Here is a 22,188-nt window from a genome sequence, read left to right as displayed (position 1 = left end):
GAAATGTTACCAATTTACAATATTACATCAGCTCTCAACACTGAAAAGGTCCCAGTCTGCCGTAATTTCCTCAGTCCCCAGTGACAAAGTCTCAGGGTCTCCCCTCCAAACCTTGCAAGGCTTTAATCTTTATGCTTCAGTCACTAGAAATGAACACTCTGGTCTCAACTGTAATCTGATCAGAGCATTGTACAGCCCACACTCACTTCCCCTTGATTGTCATGAGATAGTTCTACATCCTCTTGGCTTCACTTCAGCGACTTAACTACCCAAGTAGTTATTTTACTAAAGCCTGCAGATGTCTTGCATTTCCCCAAGCTACTATAACACTATGGAAGTGGTACTAATGCTCCCCGTATTTCTCTACTATTCAGTTCTTGCCTTTGCCTACAATCCATTTCATTTGTCACTCAAGTGAACACAATATTTAATCAGATTTATCTGATTTGTTTGCTATGTCACAGCAACCCGAGTCAACTACTGCTCCTTCATACCATCATTGAAATAAAGTGAGTGAGCTCAGTGTTCCAGCTGACTGAACAAATAGCAACACTTAGTTCCCCATGCCTCTGCTTTTTGTCCAAAGGCCTCCCAAGTTCCTCATCCTCATGAGCCTACTCAACTTCCTTTTGAAGTTATTCATAGAATCAGCTTCCACTTCAAATCATAATTCTGCAGAAATATTCATCTTGCCTAATGATTTTTAAAAGTGCAAGACAGATTTGCAGCTGTATAGCACCTTCCATGATCACCAGACAACTGAGACTACGTCTCACCCAATGCAGTACTTTGAATGGGTAGTCACTTATGCAAATGTGGCAACCCATTTGTGTACAGCAAGCTCCCATCAACTGCAATGAAATAATGACTGGATCATTTGTTCTTTGTTGATGCTCTTTGAGGGACACATTTTCTATAGGATACCCTGTTCATCTTTGAATGTTGGGATTGTCATGCAGCTAATTGGCCTATTCACAAGGAATAATTTTCTCTCTCTAATCTTTCAATTCAGCCCCTCAGTTTGAAAACCCAGATCACCTCTTAACCTTGTCTGTTCCAGAGAACAGAGCAGACCTTTCCAGCCTCTCGCCCCTGGGAACATCCTGGTAAACCTTTTCAGGCCATTACACTTTTGTTTTGTACTATCTACAAATATGACTAGTCAGCATTCAACACCCGATCCCAGGTCATTAATACAGGTGAAGCCAATGTCGTCTCTATTCTCCAGACTATTAGCATACGCGCTGGCCAGGAAAGCCAATAAAAACAAACTGACAGATTCATGAGAAAGTTAAAGACATAGGCACCCGAAACAATGGACATGTACATACCAATAACTACACTAAGTGAAGTCGGAGACATGGCCCTTCCTATAGTAGTTTTGCTGAACTTTACTTAAAGTCTATTCAAAATTAATGAGGTGTTCATGAAAGGCCATCTGCAAGGTTATCAGCACTGGTGTACATTCCACCAGAAATCTGAAGTTACCACCAAAATTTCATAAGCTTTTGTTCAATTTTATTAAATGTTGACTTTTCATTTAGGGACTAGTCTTGTTTTGTATTCTACAATTGGAGTAAAAAGATTCAATTGGAAACTCTCCAGGAATTTTGTTAATTGCATCCAGGAATTGGAGAAGGTGGTCCTGAACTTTTCCTTCAAATGAAGGAGATTTCCTCCTAACTACAGATTACACAACTGGAAGTTGCAGCTTTATGATTGAGGTGGCTGTATTGCAATTGATGCTGGAGATTTAGATGCTTAAACAGCGTGTGACAGTCTTCCCTGGGGATTGCCCCCATGCAAAAGGATCAACACTTGGGTATCATGATCCCGCTATAACCAAGAAATGCATCTTCCTGAGGAGATCACATTGTTATTCAACGCTGGATCAAGCTGCAGGATGCAGTGCAGATCCATAACTCAGCAACCATGCAATGTTTCACCCTTCTGGGCAAAACCAACTTTACAACATTCCTGTCTTGATCGAAGTAATAAGTTTGAAGTTCTGTGAAATACTCATTTTCAGTTTAAAATGTTACCTTAAACCATTTCTCAATGTTCTCAACAATGGGACTTGCAACCTCTTCTGCTGACAACCCAGGTTAAAAATCGCATATAAATCAATGCTAAGCTGCTATCCTACTTTATACAACCCACACCCTCTCTATTTAAAGTTCAGTCAAGGAAACACTTCATATAAACTTCAAGGTGACTGCTTTAGCCTATTTCTGGTGCTTGGATTTTAAGATTGTTACTGTTTATATTTTGCAACTTCCATCTTGTTGTTGGTGTTTCTTCATAATTTCACTGGATCACTTATTTACGATTAATTTATTTTACTATGATATTTCATAATTTTTCCATTTTGAACTTGACGACAATTTATCATCATGTTCTTGAGATCAGGCAAACAGTAATTGTTACTTTATGTATTCCCATGGGACATCGTTCATTGTTTTACAAGGTTATGATAAAGAGCAAGTTGTATCATATTCGAGACTGTGATGCAACAGGAAGGTGCTGCAGATGATTATATTCCAAGGGCACAGTGCAGTTAGCAGCAACATATCAGCTATGAAAAACTGTACCTGGCAATGTACTCACATTTTACGAGGAGGTTCACACAAATTGTTTTACACGAGATTAATCTGATCAACGTTATTGCGATTTTAAACAAAGTTTAGTTCATCAAGCCTTAAGCTGTATGATATACGACATCTTGGTTTAACTTCAACATTTCTCAAATTCCGATCTCAGGCATACGTACCTTGAGCGTAGAGTGTGAGTACAGCTTGAATAGCAATGTAGACTCCACTAAACTGGTAGGTTTCAAACATCACCTGAAACACAAAATTGTAATTTAGCCAAACCCATCCTTGTCATCTTATCCTCATACATTTCCCAAATCAACTGACAAACAGCTAATTTCAACATACTCCTACACAACTAGCATCTCATTCTCTCCAGAACGTCAAACATTCCTAACCTAACTGCGACCTGACAAGGTCGAACATTAGAAATTTACACCGGCTCTTGTTTCAAAATGGATTGGAGAACAGAAGGAAGCCAATCTTCTTTTGCTTTCCCTCTCGACCGCAGATCCTTCTTCCGATTAGTCACTTATCCCATCCTAAAAGATTGAGCCCTATGTCCCTGGAAGTTGGCCAGCACTGGAGCTTACAAGAAATCAGACCAGTAGCTTTAACATCTCAGCAATTATGCAATGGAAAATAACACAAACCATCACAAGTGAGGAGTTAAGGTGTTTCAATTCCATTTGTAAGTCATTAACAAAGTACATTCAGACAGGAATTATGAATATATTCCATTAACCTGACCCCAACCCCAACCCCACCATCAGGGCTTTTCTGTCAAACGTTCAGAGCCAGAAAGCACTTGTGTATCAGGACATTGTATAATGGATGTGATGCAGAGTATTCTGGGGTAGTATGTTGGATCTTGTATTTTGAAACATAGACCAACTGACAAGTCTAACACATGACAGGATTTGTTCTCACTTGTTAAAGTGAGAAATGTTTCTGCATTCATCTGACAGTGGATGCAATGGTTCATGGTGAAGTACACATTGTGCTCTGGGAGCAAGTGCCAGCAGTGGGTAGCTATTACAACTACAGATTGTTCTCAAAACCTCTCTTGCTCATGCATGCCCTTTAAAGAAGGATATCTGCCATCTTTCCTTTATCCGGCCTTCATGTGATTCCAGATCCACAACAATACAGTCGATTCTTACCTGCCCTCTGAAATGGTCAACCAAGACGCTCAGTTCAAGGGCAATTGGGGAGGGGCAACAAATACTGGCCTCAGATGCATCCATCCCATGAATGATTAAAAAATATTACAGTAGGGCTGAAACATTTCTATCACACACAGAACTCTTCCCTCAATCCTGACAAGCAGGCAAGCACGTACATCTTGGAACAGGGCATGCTGAATCACATGTTCAGAATCTAACTTCACCTCAGCAGGAACAGAGTTAGCAATCCTCCAGGATTGTGCAGCATTCTCTGGGAATGAGATGCATCTCCAAGGCATGCTACGAGGAACACCAAAGTAAGGGGAAAAATATCTAGGATCTTGAAAAGAAAGAGACCTTTTCTTTAAAGATTGCAGTCCGAGTTGCAAAAAAGATTCCAAACCATGAGGCAAAGGAGAAATAGCCATTCCACTAACAGTCAAAACTAATCGTGTCCAAATGGTCGTGGGATAGATCAGTGAAGGGAATGTCAGGGTGGGGTGGTTGGAGGCAGGTCAGGTGGTGAATGCAAGTTAACCAGAGTTAGCAAACCTATGTTGCGTCCCGTGAGTGGGCTAAAGTTAATTTGGGTTTTACTGCTATATTCTGTAGAATACAGAACTGCAACACCGGTCCCATTCCAGTTATTGTCCATATCAGAGCTGTACATCACAGAAACAAACCCCTTGGTCCAACTCATCCACGCTGACCAGATATCCTAAATGAATCTGGTCACATTTTTTGCCTGCATTGGCCAATATCCCTGGAAACCCTTCCTATTCACATACCCATCCAGATGACTTTTAAATGTTGCGATTGTACCAGACTCCTCCACTTCCTCTGGCAGCTAATTCTGTACACACACACCACCCTCTGCGTGAAAACGTTGCCTCTTTGGTCCCTTTTAAATCTTTCCCCTCTCACCTTAAACCTATGCCCTCTAGTTTTGGACTCCCCTGCCCTGGGAAAAAGACCTTGGCTATTCACCCTATCCATGCCCCTCATGATTTTATAAACCTCTACAAGGTCCCCCCTCAGCCTCTGACACTCCAGGGAAAATAGCCCCAGCCTATTCAGCCTCTCCCTATAGCTCAAACCCGCCAACCCCAGCAACATCCTTGTAAATCTTTTCTGCACCCTTTCTAGTTTCACAACATCCTTCCTGGAGACCAGAACTGCATGCAGTATTCCAAAAGAGGCCTAACCAATGTCCTGTACAGCCGCAACATGACCTCCCAACTCCTATACTCAATGAACTGACCAATAAAGACAGCATACCAAATGCAATGACACTCAAATTACCAGAGTGAAGTGACCACATTAAGTGGTTCACTCAATGTGTAGCATCTTGCTAAGTAGCAAGCAAGATGGAAATGCAATGACAAGTTCAATAACTGACAGCCTAAGAAACCACGTCTGGAGTAAGCATGAGGTTAATCTCAGGACCAGGTAGAAAGTACACAGGACTATTATTGTTGCTCAACTGTATCAAGTTCTGGAAATGTTACTGCCAGACAGATCTGACAGCCTCACACAGTCCTCTATCAAAAATCAAGGTTTCTCAAAGGATCAAGCACTTATGAATGGGTGCTTCCCAAGGCGGCTAAAACCACCACAAAACAGACCTGCTGATACAGGTGTGCAAGGGTTAGGAATTGTCAACTGAGAGGAATAACCTGTTAAAATCACAGAAGATCCTGGCAATAAGCGGCAATAGCAAGAGGGGAAATTGGGTTGGTGGAAGAGAAGAAGTTGCCCAAGCAAACCCTCGAGCAGTCACATATCAACGTCAATAGCAGGAGAAAGCTCACAGTTGAATGCATGAGCTGGTTTGCAATGATACATTGCAGTGTCAGGCAGTACAAGCACCTAGTGTGTGGATCTCCTGAAGCAGTGACAAAAATAGCAACGTGAACAGCAGCAGTCCATTTACAGTCTGCACTGCTTCAATTCTGACCTTTTGCTTATGCTAATTCTACCAATGGCAGCCATGCCTTCAGTTGCCTGTACCCTAAATGCTGGAAATCCCTCCCAAAACTTCACTACTTCCTTTAATGCATTTAAAGCCTCTTTCATTGTTTTCAGGGTTGCAGCAGGAGTTTGTGGAGATAATTCAGGAGGCAAGGCAGAAATTCATCCCAAGGAAGAACAAACATACTATGGAGAGGGGTCAAGGAAACCACGGCTGACAAGGAAGCTCAGGGGCAGCATAAAAGCAAAAGTATTCACAATGTGTTGAAGATTAGTGGGAAGCCTCTAAAAATTAGAGGAGAACTAGAAAAGCAATGAGGGGGGAAAGATTAAATAGAAGAGTAAAATAGCTTGTCACACAAAAGGATTGCAAGAGTTTTTTTTAAGCTACTTAAAAGTTGAGAAAGGCAAAAAACATTGGACCACTGGAAAATGAGGCTGATGTAGTAGTAACGGGGAGCAAAGAAATGGCAGAGGAACTGAATATTAACTTTACATCAGTTTTCATGGCAGAAAACACCAGCATCATACTAGAACTTCAAAAGAGTCAGGGACAGAGATGAGTGTGGTGGCCATCATTAAGGAGAAGGTGCTGGGGAAGCTGAAAGGTCCCAAGGTGGGTAAAATCATCTGGACTAGATGGACTACACCAGAATTCTGAAAGAGGTTGCGAAGACATTGGTTGTGATCTTTCAGGAAGCACTGGAGTCGGAGGGTCCCAGAGGACTGAAAAACAGCCAATGTAAATCTACTGTTTAAGGAGGGAGGGAGGTAGAAGACAGGCCTGACCTTGGTCATTGGTAAACTCTAAGAGTCTATTAAGGATGAGATTACAGAGAACTCCAAAGTGCATGGTGAAGTAGGGCTGAGTCAACACAAGGAATATCATCTGTTTGGATTTCCGGAAGGCCTTTGGCAAGGTGTCACATAGGAGGCTGCTAAATAAAAAGAACCCAAGGTGTGAGGGGCAAGGTACTGACACAAAAAAAGGATTGGCTGATTGGTAGCAGCCGGGGACTAGTGAAGTTTTGCAGGGGTCTGTGTTGGGATCACAACTGTTCACTTTATACACTAGCAATCTGGATGAAGAAACTGAGCGCACTGTTGCTAAGTTTGCAGATGACACAAAGATAGATGGAGGGACAGGTAGCATTGAGGAAGTGGGAAGGCTGCAGAAGGACTTGGAAAGGCTAGGAGAGTGGGCAAAGTAGTGGCATATGGAATACAATGTGGGAAAATGTGATGTTATGCACGGGTAGGAAGAATAGAGGTGTACACTATTTACTTAATGGGGAAAGGCTTCAGAAATCTGAAGCACAAGAAACTGGAGAGTCCTTGTTCAGAATTCTCAAGGTTAACACGTAGGTTCAGTTGACAATGAGGAAGACTAATGCAACGTTAGCATTCGCTTCGAGAAAGTTAAAATACGAGAGCAGAAAATGTACTGCTGAGGCTGTACAAGGCTCTGGCCAGACCACATTTAGAATATTGAGAGCAGTCTTGGGCCCAGTATCCAAGCGAGGATATGCTGACATTTGAGGGAGTCCAGAGGAGGTTTCCAAGAACGATCCCGGAGATCGAGGGATTGCCATACGAGGAGCAGTTGAGGACTCTGGGTGCATACTTGGAGCTTAGAGATGAGGGAAGATTTGATCAAAATTTAGAGTATAGACAGGCCCGAATAGAGTGGACGTGGAGAAAATGTTACCACGAGAAAAGACTAAGATCCGAGGTCACAGCCTCTGAATGAAGGGACAACGCTTCAGAACTAAGAAGGAATTTCTTCAGTCAAAGGGTGGCGATTCTGTCAAATTCACTGCCACAAAAGGGCTCTGGAGGCCAAATCACCGTGTATTTAAGACAGATTCCTGATTAGTAAGGGGATCAAGCATTATGGGGAAGAGGCAGGATATTGGGTTTAGCAGCATATCAGCCATGATGGAATGGCAAAGCAGACTCAGTTAGCTGAAAGGCCTCATTCTGCTCCTGTGTCTTATGGTCTTAATAGCCACGTGATCACCATTAACATGGAGACCGCCACCTGGACATTAGTAAACCAGAGGGTTTTTATTACCATGACAACATCACTTTCATATTAATGAGACTTGGATAAAGGGACAGAAGGCATGGCTGCTCAACTTGCTAAAGGTACACAGAAGGTAGGAAACGAAGTATGAAGAGGAAGTGAAGGAAGCTACTGACAGATTGAGTGGGTAAGCATGTGGCAAATGCAGTATCATGTGGAAAAATATTAAACTGTTCATTTTGACGGGAAAAATAAAGAAGCATGTTATCCTAATGGTGAGAGATTAAAGAGCATCAGGATGCTCTGATCAGGAATTGAAAAAAGGTTAGATAGAGTTGGAGATAGAGTTAGTAATTAGGAAAGCTGATGAACATAATTTGCATTAAATTCCTTGTGACAAAAAGGAGAGAGGTTATATTTCAGTTGTACAGGACATCAGCAAAACCAGATCTGGAATACTGCACACAATCCTGGTCATCTTAAGGAATGATGCATTGGAAGCAACTGAGATAAGGTTTAGTAAACTACTACCTGGAATGGGCAAATGGTCTTATGAGGAAAGGTTGGACAGGCCAGGACCGTGTATGTTAGTGTTTAGAGTAACAGACAACTTGATTCAAACACAAGAACTTGAGGATCTCGGAATGGACGTGGACAGGATGTATCCTCTTCTGGAAGGATCTAGAATTAGGGGTTACTCTATTAAAACCGGGAAAAGGAGAAACATTCTCTCTGCGATTTGAGTATCCTGGGAACCTATTTACTGAAAAGGTGGTGGAAGCAAAGTCCTTTAACATTTTTATGGCAGAGGTTGATTGAGGATTTTTGTTAAGCAAGAGGGAGAAAATCTACGAGCAGCAGGCAGGTTAATGACTAATGAGACAATGTTGAAGTGACATTGACAAGAACTATAATGTGTTGATGTGTTAATGTGATCAGAGGGGAAATGTGATTGCATTGTGGTAACATCACTGGATTAGCACACCAGAATCTAGGGACATAGGCTCAAACTCCACTATGACAGGTTGACAGATTGCCCAGAGGCCAGTTAAGAGTCAATTAAGGTTAGACAATGAATACTGGTTGGCAGTGATGCCCACATCCCATGAATAACGAGAAAAATTAAGTTCACAGGTTTAAATCGATTGCTTTTCTCCAATTTTCAGCACAGCAATTTTGCCTTGGGCTGAAGGAGTCTGTCAGGGTCAGCCCTTCCCAGTTTGGTCCCTTCAAAAGTACTTGCCACATTGTTGAAGTGCACTAAAGTTACAGAACAGTGAAAATCTAACAACATTACCATGTATGGAAGGCTCTGTCACTCAGTGTTGAATCTCTTATCCCATAATCATGTCATTACTACTATTCTGAGCATGAAAGCACTTCTTGATACACAAGTTAATCATTCATAAAAGAATTGAAACCACTCCCCCATATTCCTGAAGTCAGTTTTCAACCAAAGCAGCTCAGCATCACATTGCTCAATACGTATTCATCAAATTGTATACACTGGCAGGATCTGAACCTATTCTAATTTGCTGCTACAGACACAGGAATTTACAAGTAGGGCATTTGGACTGAAGCGGGAGATGCTGATTTTATTTTGGGTTGGGAGTGGCAGAAGTCGAGAGTTTTGGAGTAGGTGCCAATGTCATTTTGCCAGTCATTTTCAAGATTCTGACAGGGCCTCAGAGCTAGGAAGCAGACAGAGAGATACAGTGCCAACCCGAGGACTGTGACACAATTCAACACACGCCCGGGTGCCTCCTCCACAACAAGCACACCCATGGAAGCCTGATTAGCTAGAACCAACCAAGCAGGGAAAACCTCTCATACTGGATTCTGGCCTAGGCGGCATTGCTGCTTTGGAGCTGATAACCCTATTTGGGATTGTGTTCCACAGCCTGCGAATACCTCCATGACAGTTTTGTAGCAACAAAAACAAAAAATATAACTGTTGTGAAATGAGGTGCTTATGTAGGAAAAAAGTCAAAAATGCAATACTCAATACCATAATAGACTAATCTCAAAATTAAGGCGAGACATGTAAACATGGGCAGATTACAAAGTAAACACTGATCAAGTTTCAGAGCATCGTAACTTAGATTAACTTTGACAAATAAGTAGAGTTTGCAGTGACATGACCAACAACATTCCCAAAATCTCAGACTGATGGTACCAGCAAGATAAAATAGTTAAGTTACACTCCAGATTCTCTCAGATAATGGGCAGTTTCCTGGATCAAATGCCTACACAGAAACTGACATAATTCTCCACCAACATGTGCTCAAATAGCATTTTTGTAAACTCACAATAGGTCAACAAGCAGGGAATGCACTAACAATAATTTGGACCTGGAAAGAAATCCAAATTCTTTATACAATCCTTTACAAAAAAAGATATCAATTACCAGTAAATCAGTGTTTCCACGAGGCATTCAGATCTCATTCATGTTCCCAAATTCAACAGGCACGTACTGTGGTTTTTCCAACTTGGTCACATCTTCCGCCACCCCCAGCATCGTCCCCAATTATTCTGCACGTTCTCCTTTTCAAATATCAGCAAACTATCTCAGTGGAGCTAACATTGGCTGATATGGAAAATCCTCAGGTAATTAGTTACATTGAGCCAGGATTCCCCAAATTAGACAAGATCATGATTGAGTAGAGAGCCACAAGAGAGGCAGAAGCAGAAGAACTGCCTCTAAGATAAGGCAACCCTCCTTTTCATCTTCCCAAAATCAGTTTTCAACCAAAGCAGTTCTTCTCAACAAATATTCTTACCTCAATTATCTTTTCCCTATTCTTTGTGGGGTTCATTGGTGGTTCAGTTAGAAGAATTTTGCAATTCTTGGAATCAACATCTAACTTCTCTGGGCCAAACGTGTAATCCCACAGATGTTTCATGTCATCCCAGTTTCGAACAATGCCATTTTCCATAGGATAGTTAACCTCTAACATCGAACGCAATTCACTGGCTTCATCACCCACCATCAGATCCTGCAAGCGGAAAAATTCAATATAGTGAAACAACAGAATGAGACTCCGATCAACATTACTCACTAGTGGCAGGCCTACAAAGTCCAACTTCAAAAAAAATTACTGAAATGTCAGAAACAAGTAAAATCACCAGGATATTCTGAAAACAGGAATTACAGTTAAACTCTGCACTGGGCAAGTTGTTGTTTGAATTAATTTGTTTAGTAAAGTGTTTATGACCATAATTTTATCCCTTAAAACTAAACACCAAGAAACTTCCACAATCCTTGTGGAGGTGATGCAGGATTAATTTACAAGGACAGAGGCTTGGAGAGTTTCTTTAAGGACAAGGTGAGGACTGACCTTTGAAAGAGTGGAGTGCATAAAGGGGATTTATTGCAAGGACAGGCACAGGAGGAAGTAGAGCTGTGGGTGGGGAGCGATCCGAGATAATGACACAACACGACCCTGGGTCATGACATAGATCATTGGAGATGATCACCGTGGGTTCGAGTGCACATGATGGAAGTGGGCAAAGGTAGAAATTCAGAAAATTCATCAATTGTGAGGGTTACAACTGAGTAAACTACAATAAAAGTTGTGAAACATATCAAAATATCTCAAAGTATTGAACAAAAGGTACACTGGGCCAAAACGCTCTTGCAGAATACTTGAATTCTGTCAGTGCCAAGTTCAGAGTTACGAAAGCCATTTTAAATTAAAATTTATTTTTAAAAAATAGCTTGTGCTCTATAGGTTCATAGCCATTTATTTTAATCTTTACACCCAAAAGCAGTGGTGAGATAGCCAGGGAAGACAATGCATTCAAAGAGCCATTTTCATGGAAGAGGAAAATGCCTAAGCAGACTAATGGCCAAAGCCAAGTTGATACTATCTCTGACTATAACCATCCAAAGGTTGCTTGACCGTAACAATTAAGGGAATTTTCTCTTCCCACCCCCATGCCAGGTTGAAAGAGGCCAAGAATCACTCCAATCTTCCCATTTCAGTCAGGGGGGCAATGACCCACTTGTACACACAACAGCACTGTATAAGGATGATTTGTATAATACTGCAGTGGAACAACCAGAGTTGAGGTTTCTGAAAATCAGGACAAGTAATTCTGGTATCAAGTACCTCTGCACGGGTAACAAATACAGGCGGATGGCAGTGGTTTATTGTGTGCGTACACACTATGGGGTTTTATTTTGCATTCAGGTATTACATTCCAAAAAAATTGAGATCCTTCAGGTCTAGGTGAATGGGATGGGCTCAGAGATGCAGAATGGATATTAAGAAAAAAGACTGATGACATGCAAGCCTAAGGTTCAGCAGAGCTATCCAACAGCAGAAGATCACAGACATAAGAATTTAAACAATTTTCCTTTTTTTCAAAGAATCAATCATTTCTGTCCTTGACATTCCAGTCAGGTACTTGTCACAAGCACAAATACCTTCCAAAATCTACGCAGCAGACTTATTTCACTGTCTGCCTTGATACTGAATGAAAGCAGTTTGAGAATGCCTGTATATTAAAAGTCTGTGTGTAAGCACAGAACAACAAATTAATAACCAGTCATGCTTGGATAGTTCACTGGATGATGTTAAATGCCCAAATACTGACTAGTTCCAAGTAGAAAATACTATCTCCACAAAACAAGCACACAAACCTAGTCAGATTTCAACTTGGATTCTGATAAAATTGATGAACTAAAGCATTCATCAAATTTTGAAGTGATCCATTCAGTACATGCAGTCAGTTTTAGGCAGACAAACAATCAATTTTGGAAATTCATGTCAAAGAGCTGTTCAATAAGTGATAGCATCAGATACCTCCCCAGTGCAAGACTTAAATCGTACATGTCGCATAGACTTTGGACAAAATAAGACACACACCTGTTGGTCAGTCCACAACCTGCATTTAAACAGGAATGCATCAACTGCTTCACTCGAGCAATCAACATTCCACTGTCACTGAAGGAATGAAAAAAGTACTCGTATCTAGTGGGATAATGTTAATTTTAAGCCCCAACCAAACAAACACTACTACCTATGCACAGAAAAATATGGATAAGTATAGTTCAAATTCATGCTTCAAAGCAAAACAAAGGAATTGTGGCAAATTCATGCTGCAGGTGAAACACTGAAAACCTCAATAGGTTTCTTGAAATGTTTAAACACCAATTTTACATATTTTGTTCAGAAGCCTAATCAAGATGGAACTTAGTGCTTTTACAATCAGCATGAAATTGTGGTTGATTTAAGCATTCTTGTCGCAAGACACAGACTTGTTCTACAAATGTTTATCAATCACCCACCACCTTCATCGTGTACATCAACCCATTCTGTTCACTATTCCTTTTCTTGGGTTGCCTCCTGGCCATTGGCAGGCTGGAATGACATGACCATAACTCAAATAAACACATCCTCCTGTTTTTCCTAACTGCTTGGAAAAGCTCCTCAGCTCCATGACATTTATCTGACAGATTATGAAAGGTTTTGCAGGCACCAAGGTAAGTCTACCATTTTTACAATGTTATTTCATCAGTGCACCGACATTGTACCAGCACCCACTGATCTTGGAATAATTACCTACTCTCAAGCAACCTTACCTGCAACTGCAATTCAACAGACTTGCACAAATGCTCAAGGCCTTTGAATGCGATTATACAGGTGATTACAATTTTACAACTCTCAAGACTCCGCTACACCAGTCAACTCCCACTGCAACACTCCATGGCCCAGTGATGATTCAAACAGCCTAATTCCATAAACCTTGCCAATAGCTTCCAGCAAACAGGAGTGGGAGTAGTACAATTGCAGTGGGCGACGTATTCTTGATTTTTCCTACCAACTGTATCAGCTCTACCCAACTCCTACCCCAAATGACCTGGAAAAAGGTGAGAAATATGCTGCGTAGCCCTGTGCTCTCGGTCAGATGCAATGCACCAGCCCACCAACATGCTGCAATGCAAAACCCATTTTATCCGTGCTTTTAAAATTCCAATAGAACAGACAAGTTAACTTTCCAGCATAACAGAGGGAACAGCTGTTTTGTTGTAAGTAAATAAAATTGCAAAATGTTAACAAAAGGAAATTATTTCAACGCAAAGTTTGGATGTTTGGATTGCAATACCAAAATAAAATGAAATGAAAAGATGGAACACACCACACTCCAATAACTTACTTACCATCTTTTTGTTATTCTACTTCAACAGGTGAAGAAAGAAGAGAAAGAGAGAGAGAAGGTAAAAACAAAGGTCAGAAAAGGTCTGAGTGAAAACATCACTCCAGGAACTTAAAAGATCCAAGTGCTTTCCAAAATTAAAAGAAGAAAAATGACAGAACTTTAAGAAACTTCCCCATTAGGTGTGAAGAGTCTAGAGTTCAGCTAGAATATATAGCTCTGTTCAATATCATTCTTTTATCAAGTTCAAGGGATATTTAGAGTTCTGCAAATGTATTTCAAAAACGTTAATCGCTGCAATAATACAAACAGTTTGCTTATCTATGTTGTAGAATGAACACAATATGCACTACTTCCCCATTTCTCTCAATTCACATACAATATAAAATGATAGCTAGAATTAATTATTTTGTATGTGTCCCCCCAATAGAATGTTTTCATGACCTTGTTGGCACTCTGGGGCTAAAGGAGTACCTGAATTACTGTCTCGGAAATTATTCAGATGACGATTTTTACAAATGGGAAGCAAGCATATTTCTCACATAGTTTGCATCGTCTGAACAAGCTTAACTGATCAACTTTTTGACTCTTCGAGCAGAGCTCACAACGTATCTTGTTTGCAAACATATCTATCATGCACGTATGCCACAGCTGCAGGCAGATTGAAACTCCTTCTGAAGTTAGCCAGTTGTTTGATTAAACTGAGGAAATATTTGAGGCGGCAAGAGGGAAAGGAGCAATGTAGAAGAGAAACCTACTCGCTCCATCCAAACAGCAGCTTTACTCAAGTGAAAACTACACTGCACTCATCATTATTCATTCAATCTTTACCTAATATGAATTTGAAATCATATTTAAACATTAATTCCCACCATATTTGCGATAGCCTAATAGTCAAGAGCAAAAGGCAAAGGCATATTACCTTAATTTGGTTCTGTAAACATATGAATCTAGAAAGATTGCATACCTGTGCAACCTATACAGTACAATCACATGCTTTAAAAATGTTATCGCTTTAAAGATTAAGTAAAAGCTTCTGCAAATATTTCTTAAAGTGCTGCCTGGTTTAGCACTAAGAGCAAACTGTTGGGCTTTTTCCTTTGTTTCATTATACAACAGGAGTAATGAAAACATATTGCCACACTGGAACTAAATGGGCAAGAGAAAATTTAGCCACATTAAGTTAGTAACAGCACAGCTCTCAATAACCTTACCTTGATCTCAATATTCCCAACTTTGGCAGTGGATCGGATAATGGGACGGCCCACCAGCGCTGGAAAAATGTGTTCTGGAAAGTTGGAGCCAGCATATCCGCACTTGACAAACTATACAAAGCAGGACAAAAAGGAAAAAAAGAGATCATTTCATTTCTTAAAGATGTCATTTTGGAAGTCATTATTCATCAAAACAGGGAGAGGGAAAAACGGGTTGCTACAGACTGATGAAAAGACAGATACTACTCAGCTGTTTGAATACAGCAATTTAAACACTTAGAAATTAACCTTGAAGATTAAAAGTTTTCATTTTAAGAATATACATAATACTTGGTTAGAACTGATATAAAAGCTCTACATAGCAAGCATCAAGTACATATTACATCTTTGCCTGGAGAAAACCCATTCCAAGTTGTGTTCTGAAAAACTTTATACATAAACTCAAAGAAAAAACTGTCAATCAGCACAAACTATGTTTTCATTCATTTATGGGATTACGGGTGTAAAAGCCTGAATTGGCCCATATCAATTTCCTGGAGATGGTAATGCACTTCTCAGACTTCAAACAAGTGGCTTCAAAGGCCATTTCAGAGGCAGTCAAGAATCTTGCATATGTCAAGTTTGTTTCATAATAAACTAGTTTTAGTGAAACTGTAATAATCGCTGATAATTGTGCTGATTTTAAATAGAAGACACTTGCTCTGCTCTCCTTTATTCTCTGAAATTTAAAGTGAGGAAAAAGCAGTTGCCGCCCAAATCACAGATAGAAAGAACTGCAGATGCTAGAGTTAGAGATAACAAAGTGTAGAGCTGGGAGAACGCAGCAGGCCAGGCAGGTTTCTGAAGAAGGGTCCCGACCTGAAACGTCCACGTTCCTGCTCCTCTGATGCTGCCTGGCCTGCTGTGTTCCTCCAGCTCTACATGGTGTTATCTTGTTATTACCGTCCAAATCATGCAAGTTACATAATGACTCAAAGAAGAAAAATCTCTATTGTGTAAACTGGCTAAAACCCATATCCTACTTATATACCATATTGTTACATCAACTGTAAATCAACCACATGGGCCTTATTACTACAGACCAGTGTATTAAATAGTCTGTGTCATGCAGTGAACTACCCCACAGAAATAATTATCAAAACAGAGCCACACAAGGCAATGTGAGGGAGTGGTGACTGAAAACTTCAAAACAGTACATTTCAAGAGTGCCTGAATGAAGGAAATAGGCAGAGAGGGAATTCTTAAGCTTGTCAATCTTTACAACTAAACGTACAATGTTGCAATCAAAACGAGAGCTGTGTGAAAGGCCAGAAAGCCAACTATCACAAGAGTGCCTTATTAACAAGACAAAGGGAGCAAATGTGATGAATTTACCGACAACTGTGTTTCAATTGCCCATAGTCATATTGCATTCCATTCATTAGTAACCTTTCATCTGAGGAATTTGCTGCAACAGAAGACTGTCGAGGCTACATCCCTGAATATATTTCAGAAACTGCTCAGAGCGTCAAGGAGTATGGTAGGCAGAAAGAACAGCACTGAGATGGAGAATTGACCATGATCACACTGAATGATAGAGCAGGCAAGATAGATGGGGCAAATGACCGATGCTTGTTCCTATTTTCTGTTTTTTTTCCCCCACTGTGAAACAGAAATGGCTTCGAAACAGTTCGGTAAAAACAGCAGAAACAGATTAGGAATACAAAGAGGAGGAACTTGGATTTAAAACAGGTAATGTAAAAAAATTGTTCAAGAGCCAGATCCTCTGCTCTGCTGATTTCCAAGCTAGGCCACTGAAAGGAAGTAAATTGTATATTTGACAGTCTACTTTCCACCAGCACTCTCAATTAAAGACTTGAATATTTAGATTTGAAATCTGATGTCACATCAATAAAGGCAGGGATTAACCAGGTAGAGAGATCTAGCAACTATTGCCTAATCATGGATATGAAGGACTCAGTCAACGTTTTATTTGTTTAAGTGATTTATTTGGAGGTCACTGGATTGGCAATTAGGGAATTCTATTTACAGTCTATTTCAGTTCTGACGAAGGGGTCACCAGACCCAAAACGTTAACTCTTTTTCCTTCACAGATGCTGCCAGACCTGCTGAGCTTTTCCAGCAATTTTGTTTTTGTTCCTTAATTCTATTTACACATCAGGTGGGGACTTCCAGAAGGCATTCAATAAGGCTCTGCACCAGAAACTGTTCAAAAATTCAAAGTTCATGGAACAGGAGGCAACCTCATGACATGGACTGAGGTAGAGTTGGGACGAAGGTCCCATTGTTTGACAGAATTCGTATTGTGGCACCAACTGGGACAGTGGCCTCTGTTTTCATCGTACATAAACATCAATCAAGCAACGAAGTTGTCAAAACAAGTTGTGGCTGACAAAATTAGGAGGTGCAGTACTTTATGTAAACAGGGTGGGAAGTAACAAAGGGTACACGGAATAACTGAGGGCAAACATCTGGCGAACAGAGGGTGGTATGCAAAACGAGAGCTGAGAAAGACTAATCAGATCTACTTAGATTTTGAAATGGTGACACTTGTAGCTGCACAGACAAATCACTAAAGGCTATGTACAATGACACAAGGTTGGCCTTTAACCCAAGTGGATTCACATCTAAAAAAGTGATCTCTCCGAGCCTTATTCCAAATTATTCTAACTTCTGCATTCAGCTTTGGAAGGATTTACTGAACTTGGAGAGGTTATAGTGTGGATTCATCAGGTTTACAATATGGCTTAAAAAATTCACATCTCAGCTGATATTAACTGCAGTGATTCAGGGATAGTAGGAACTGCAGATGCTGGAGAATCTGCGATAACAAGGTGTAGAGCTGGATGAACACAGCAGGCCAAGCAGCAGAGGGGCAGGAAGGCTGACGTTTCAGGCCTAGACCCTTCATCCAGCTCTACACCTTGTTATCTCTGAACTGCATTGTGGTGGTTTGCATGCTCAGGTCTATGTTTGATAAGTGGCCAAATCAAAATGTTAAAACAGTAGAGATTCCATCGCACAAATGCGGTGAAAATTACACACTAATGTCTCCCACGAATTCCTTACCACCTTCTTCCTTTTGAATTCAGTTCGCCAAATATAAAACTAATGTCCATTTCATAAAGCTCATTCCTAGCCAAAAAACCTCCATACTAAGATAGAAGCGTTTGTCAAATTACTCCAGCTTTCACCATTAAATGCAGAAGTCAGTCTCATGCAGTGAAGGACTTCCTGATATCAGGCCTAAGTTTGTCTTTCACTTGCTTGAACCTATCCTTCCTTAGTTTCTACAGCTGTTTTTAATTTTAAATTCATTCTTTTCTTATTGCCCATCTATCTTTACTATGTCCAACATCTCTTGGCCACTCATTTTCAAGGTTAAAGGAACTGTCTCTCCATCCAACTGACACCAAAACGGAACACCATCAAATGGAACTAACTTCATAGCTCTTCCAATTCCACAAGTTCCAGAATATCGGAGACGAGAAGTGAACTCAACAGTGCAGTTATGCAGCAGAGGTGATGGCCTATGGTATTATCGCTGGACTGTTAATCCAGAGACCCAGATAACATTCTGGGGACTCTGGTTCAAATCCCAGGATTTGAATTCAATAAATATCTGGAATGGAGTGTCTAATGATGACCCGTGAATCCATTGTCAATTGTTGGAAAAACCTTTAGGGAAGGAAACTGTCATCCTTACCTGGTCTGGACTAGATTTGACTCCTGACCCACAGCAACGTGGTTGACTGATGGCCTCAGGGCAATTAGGGATGGGCAATAAATGCTGCCTAGCAGTGACGCCCTCATCCCATGAATGAATAAAGAAAAAATTACAGTAGTTCAGCACGACTTAAGGGCAACTTCCCTAAAAATCTTCAATTTTAGAGAGTTTACCATTCTTCGCCAGCTTGAATTTTTAAACTCAATTTGAGAATCGTCATTCTTGTTTTCTATGGCTTTGCCAACTTCAGAATCACTTTGTCCAATTTTGACCTTTTCTGCATCCCTGATTTTATCAGTCCATTGGCAGCTGTGCCATTGGCTGACGATACCAAACTCAAGGGCTCTCTCTCTGCATATATTTTCCCTTTTATCTTTCCTGCTTTAAGGCTGACTGTAGACTGCTTGGATCAAACATTTGGGCCAGTCTTTCGTCTCTCCTCTTGGGACTCAGCATCTTATTTTATGAAGAGGTGCTATATTGGCACTGTGTTATACTATGGAAATGCCAAATATTCCTCATTGCAGTGGTTAAGACATCAACCATCTGCAAATCTCCCCTTGTCACTGAGCTACACCTAAAAACCATCAGCTCATTTCTTCAACCAGTTCCTTTGATTGGCCTGGTGCTCCTTTACCAGCTGACTCCTTCATCCACCACCTGAACATGCCTTGGTGTGCTTTATACCACCAAAAAAGTGGGGCCCCAGTGAAGGGTTCTCTCTGCAGGAGTCCTCCCACTTTGCACTGGGGAGTTGGGATGGAAGGTGCTGCATGCAGCAGTGCCATGTAAATGCACATTACAGTGGTTCATGGACTTGCAGCCCAATTGTTTGCTTTGTGGTATTGTGGGGTCCTTGAACCATGTATGGGTTCTGGGTGATTGAATCTCCTTTTTAGCTATTTGAAAAATCTTTTACCATGCTTTTGGTTGCACTTTAACCCCATGCTCCTGATCTTTGGGCATCTGGAGTGGTGCGGAAGTCGGAGTGTCACCTTCAGAGTCTGCTCCTGGACTTTGTAATGTTAACTCTTAACTAGTCTGGGCAGCGGCAAGGGTTTTAACCATGGACTGTCCGCCCCTCATCTGAGGAGGAGTGCCCAAATGTGCTTGGAGCAGGAGCACACGTAGCGTCCAATGATCACCATGTCTTTAGGGAGGGGGGTGGGCACCGTAGGGGGTAGAGTGCACTATCAACACCTCGACCCTGCAATTTTCCTTCACCTTTGATGAGGTTGAGCACAAATTAATCAATTGGAAAACGCAGCTGATTTACTGGTGGGTGTTAATAGATGAAAACATACAAGTGATTTGGTGACGATAAACATCCAGTTGTGCTTAAGAGCACTTCTAGATGTGAAAAAAAAGGAAAAAACTGCACTCTTCCTCCCTTTGGACCAGGAGACCTGGGATCAAGTCCCAAATGCTCTATTAGTGAGTTATAGCATCTCTCAACAGGTTGACTAGAAAATAAAAAATATGCTCCTCTTCATCGCCTTCAGTTATCACACAACTTAAAAACCTATCCCTTTTTAGATACCCGTCCTCTTCCCAAGAGCCATATTAGCTACGTCCCCTGCACCGTATCTTTGGATACATGCACCAAAAGTAATGGCACACAATTAGAGTACAGTCACAGGTACATGTGGTATGGTTCCACACTTCACCACAACGAAAACTTGGAATGATTAAATCTTTCTCGAAAGAACGAGCCGATTTGAAAACGTGTTGGGGAAGGCGTGCAAAGATCCGCAAGTCGAGAATCAGTCACATGAAGACCCATGACAGAAACTCAGAATCCTGACAAGGCATCATCTTCAATGAGGGACAACTGACAACCATAATCCATTCCTCAATGGTGGTACACGAATTCATAAAATCAGTAAAATTCCAAAAAGTAAAATTCATGTTATTTATAGTCAGATATATACCACTGCAATAAAATGACAGTACCCAAGGTATGAATAAGTAGTTACAAATGAGATATCCACCTTGATTCAGATTTGGAAGTAATGTTAACTACCAGTGGAGTCTTCATTCTGATATCTTGGTAGTTATTCTTGTAAAACCAGGTACACTAGTCCAAGTCAATCTTTATAGCAAATCACAGCACTTTTCAAACTATTAGCCATTTGCTATACTTTAGCCTTGACTTTCTGGCACAAGTAACCGTTATTATAAATATCGTCTTTCATTACTACACTTCATGCACAACCAATATACTGCATTCAAAACAAAACAAACTGCTCCAAGTTCGATTCACCATTTAATACTTCTATTTTAACAGCTCCAACTGAATTTAACATAAATATCTAAGACATTTATGGAATCTCTGCCAGCAACTGAATTATGTAAACAGACTGAAGCCTTCCCCTGTGCTAGGAATGGGCTTCAAAATGAATGACTACAATGAGTACAATAATAACTGTACTCATTGACCCTCACTGGCTCCCAATTAAACAACCCCTGGATTTTTAAACTTAGGAGAAAAATTTAAAACGTTCCATCATTAGCAGTCTTGGTTTCCACTGCCCATGTCCCCATAAGTGCTGGGATTTCCTTCCTAAACCTCTGCATCTCTATTTAAGCATCTCCTTCAAACATATCTCTTCAACCAAGCATCTCTCCTACTATCACCTGAAGTCACCCAATCACTAATGTTTGATACTAACTCCTGTGAAGTGCAACATGCCATTTTTGCTACATTCAAGATACTACATAAATGTACATTGTTGACAACTGTTGAGGGACGTGAATATTGGATTGTGCATGACATCAAAGTCAAAACAGTCTGTCAAGGAATTCACTCAATTTTGAGGGCAACTGCACAAGTACAGAGAATTATCTCACCCAGAGCAAGTAGCAGACTCAGTTTCTGTCAGGTCACTTTGGTGGGACACTGCAACTAATTCTGGTCCTGTTACTGTTTCCTTCTGGTGTCAACATTCACACCCTCTCCTCCAACTGCAGTCAGGCAGCTGAGAAGAAGCCTAGACAACAAGGTGCAGGGCTGGATGAACACAGCAGGCCAAGCAGCATCATAGGAGCAGAGAGGCTGACGTTTCGGGCCTAGACCCTTCATCAGAAAAGGGGGGGGGGGTTCCGAAATAAATAGGGAGAGAGTGGGAGGCGGATAGAAGAGGGATAGAGGAGAGGATAGGTGGAGAGGAAACAAACAGGTCGAAGAGGCGGGGATGGAGCCTGTAAATGTGAGTGTAGGTAGGGAGTTAGGAAGGGGATAGGTCAGTCCAGGGAGGACGGACAGGTCAAGGGGGCGGGATGAGGTTGGTCGGTAGGAGATGGAGGTGCGGCTTGAGGTGGGAGGAGGGGA

The 22,188-nt window shown here is 41.0% G+C and overlaps 1 protein-coding gene across 1 annotated transcript in view; it reads right to left on the bottom strand.

The window, feature by feature from the left end:
* Positions 1-22,188, bottom strand: part of actr2a (actin related protein 2a) — a 37,994-nt gene that overhangs the window by 10,479 nt on the left and 5,327 nt on the right. The window contains exons 2-4 of the mRNA XM_048600886.1: positions 15,131-15,241; positions 10,535-10,750; positions 2,771-2,843 (exon numbers count right to left, since the gene is read on the bottom strand). Coding sequence (XP_048456843.1) covers positions 2,771-2,843; positions 10,535-10,750; positions 15,131-15,241 — 400 coding nt within the window. The remainder of the gene's footprint in view (positions 1-2,770; positions 2,844-10,534; positions 10,751-15,130; positions 15,242-22,188) is intronic.

Source organism: Rhincodon typus, chromosome 9 (assembly GCF_021869965.1).
Source record: "Rhincodon typus isolate 14 chromosome 9, sRhiTyp1.1, whole genome shotgun sequence".
NCBI classification, from domain to species: domain Eukaryota; kingdom Metazoa; phylum Chordata; class Chondrichthyes; order Orectolobiformes; family Rhincodontidae; genus Rhincodon; species Rhincodon typus.
The sequence above is the reverse complement of the archived record's forward strand: the minus strand, read 5'-3'. Positions and strand labels throughout refer to the sequence as shown.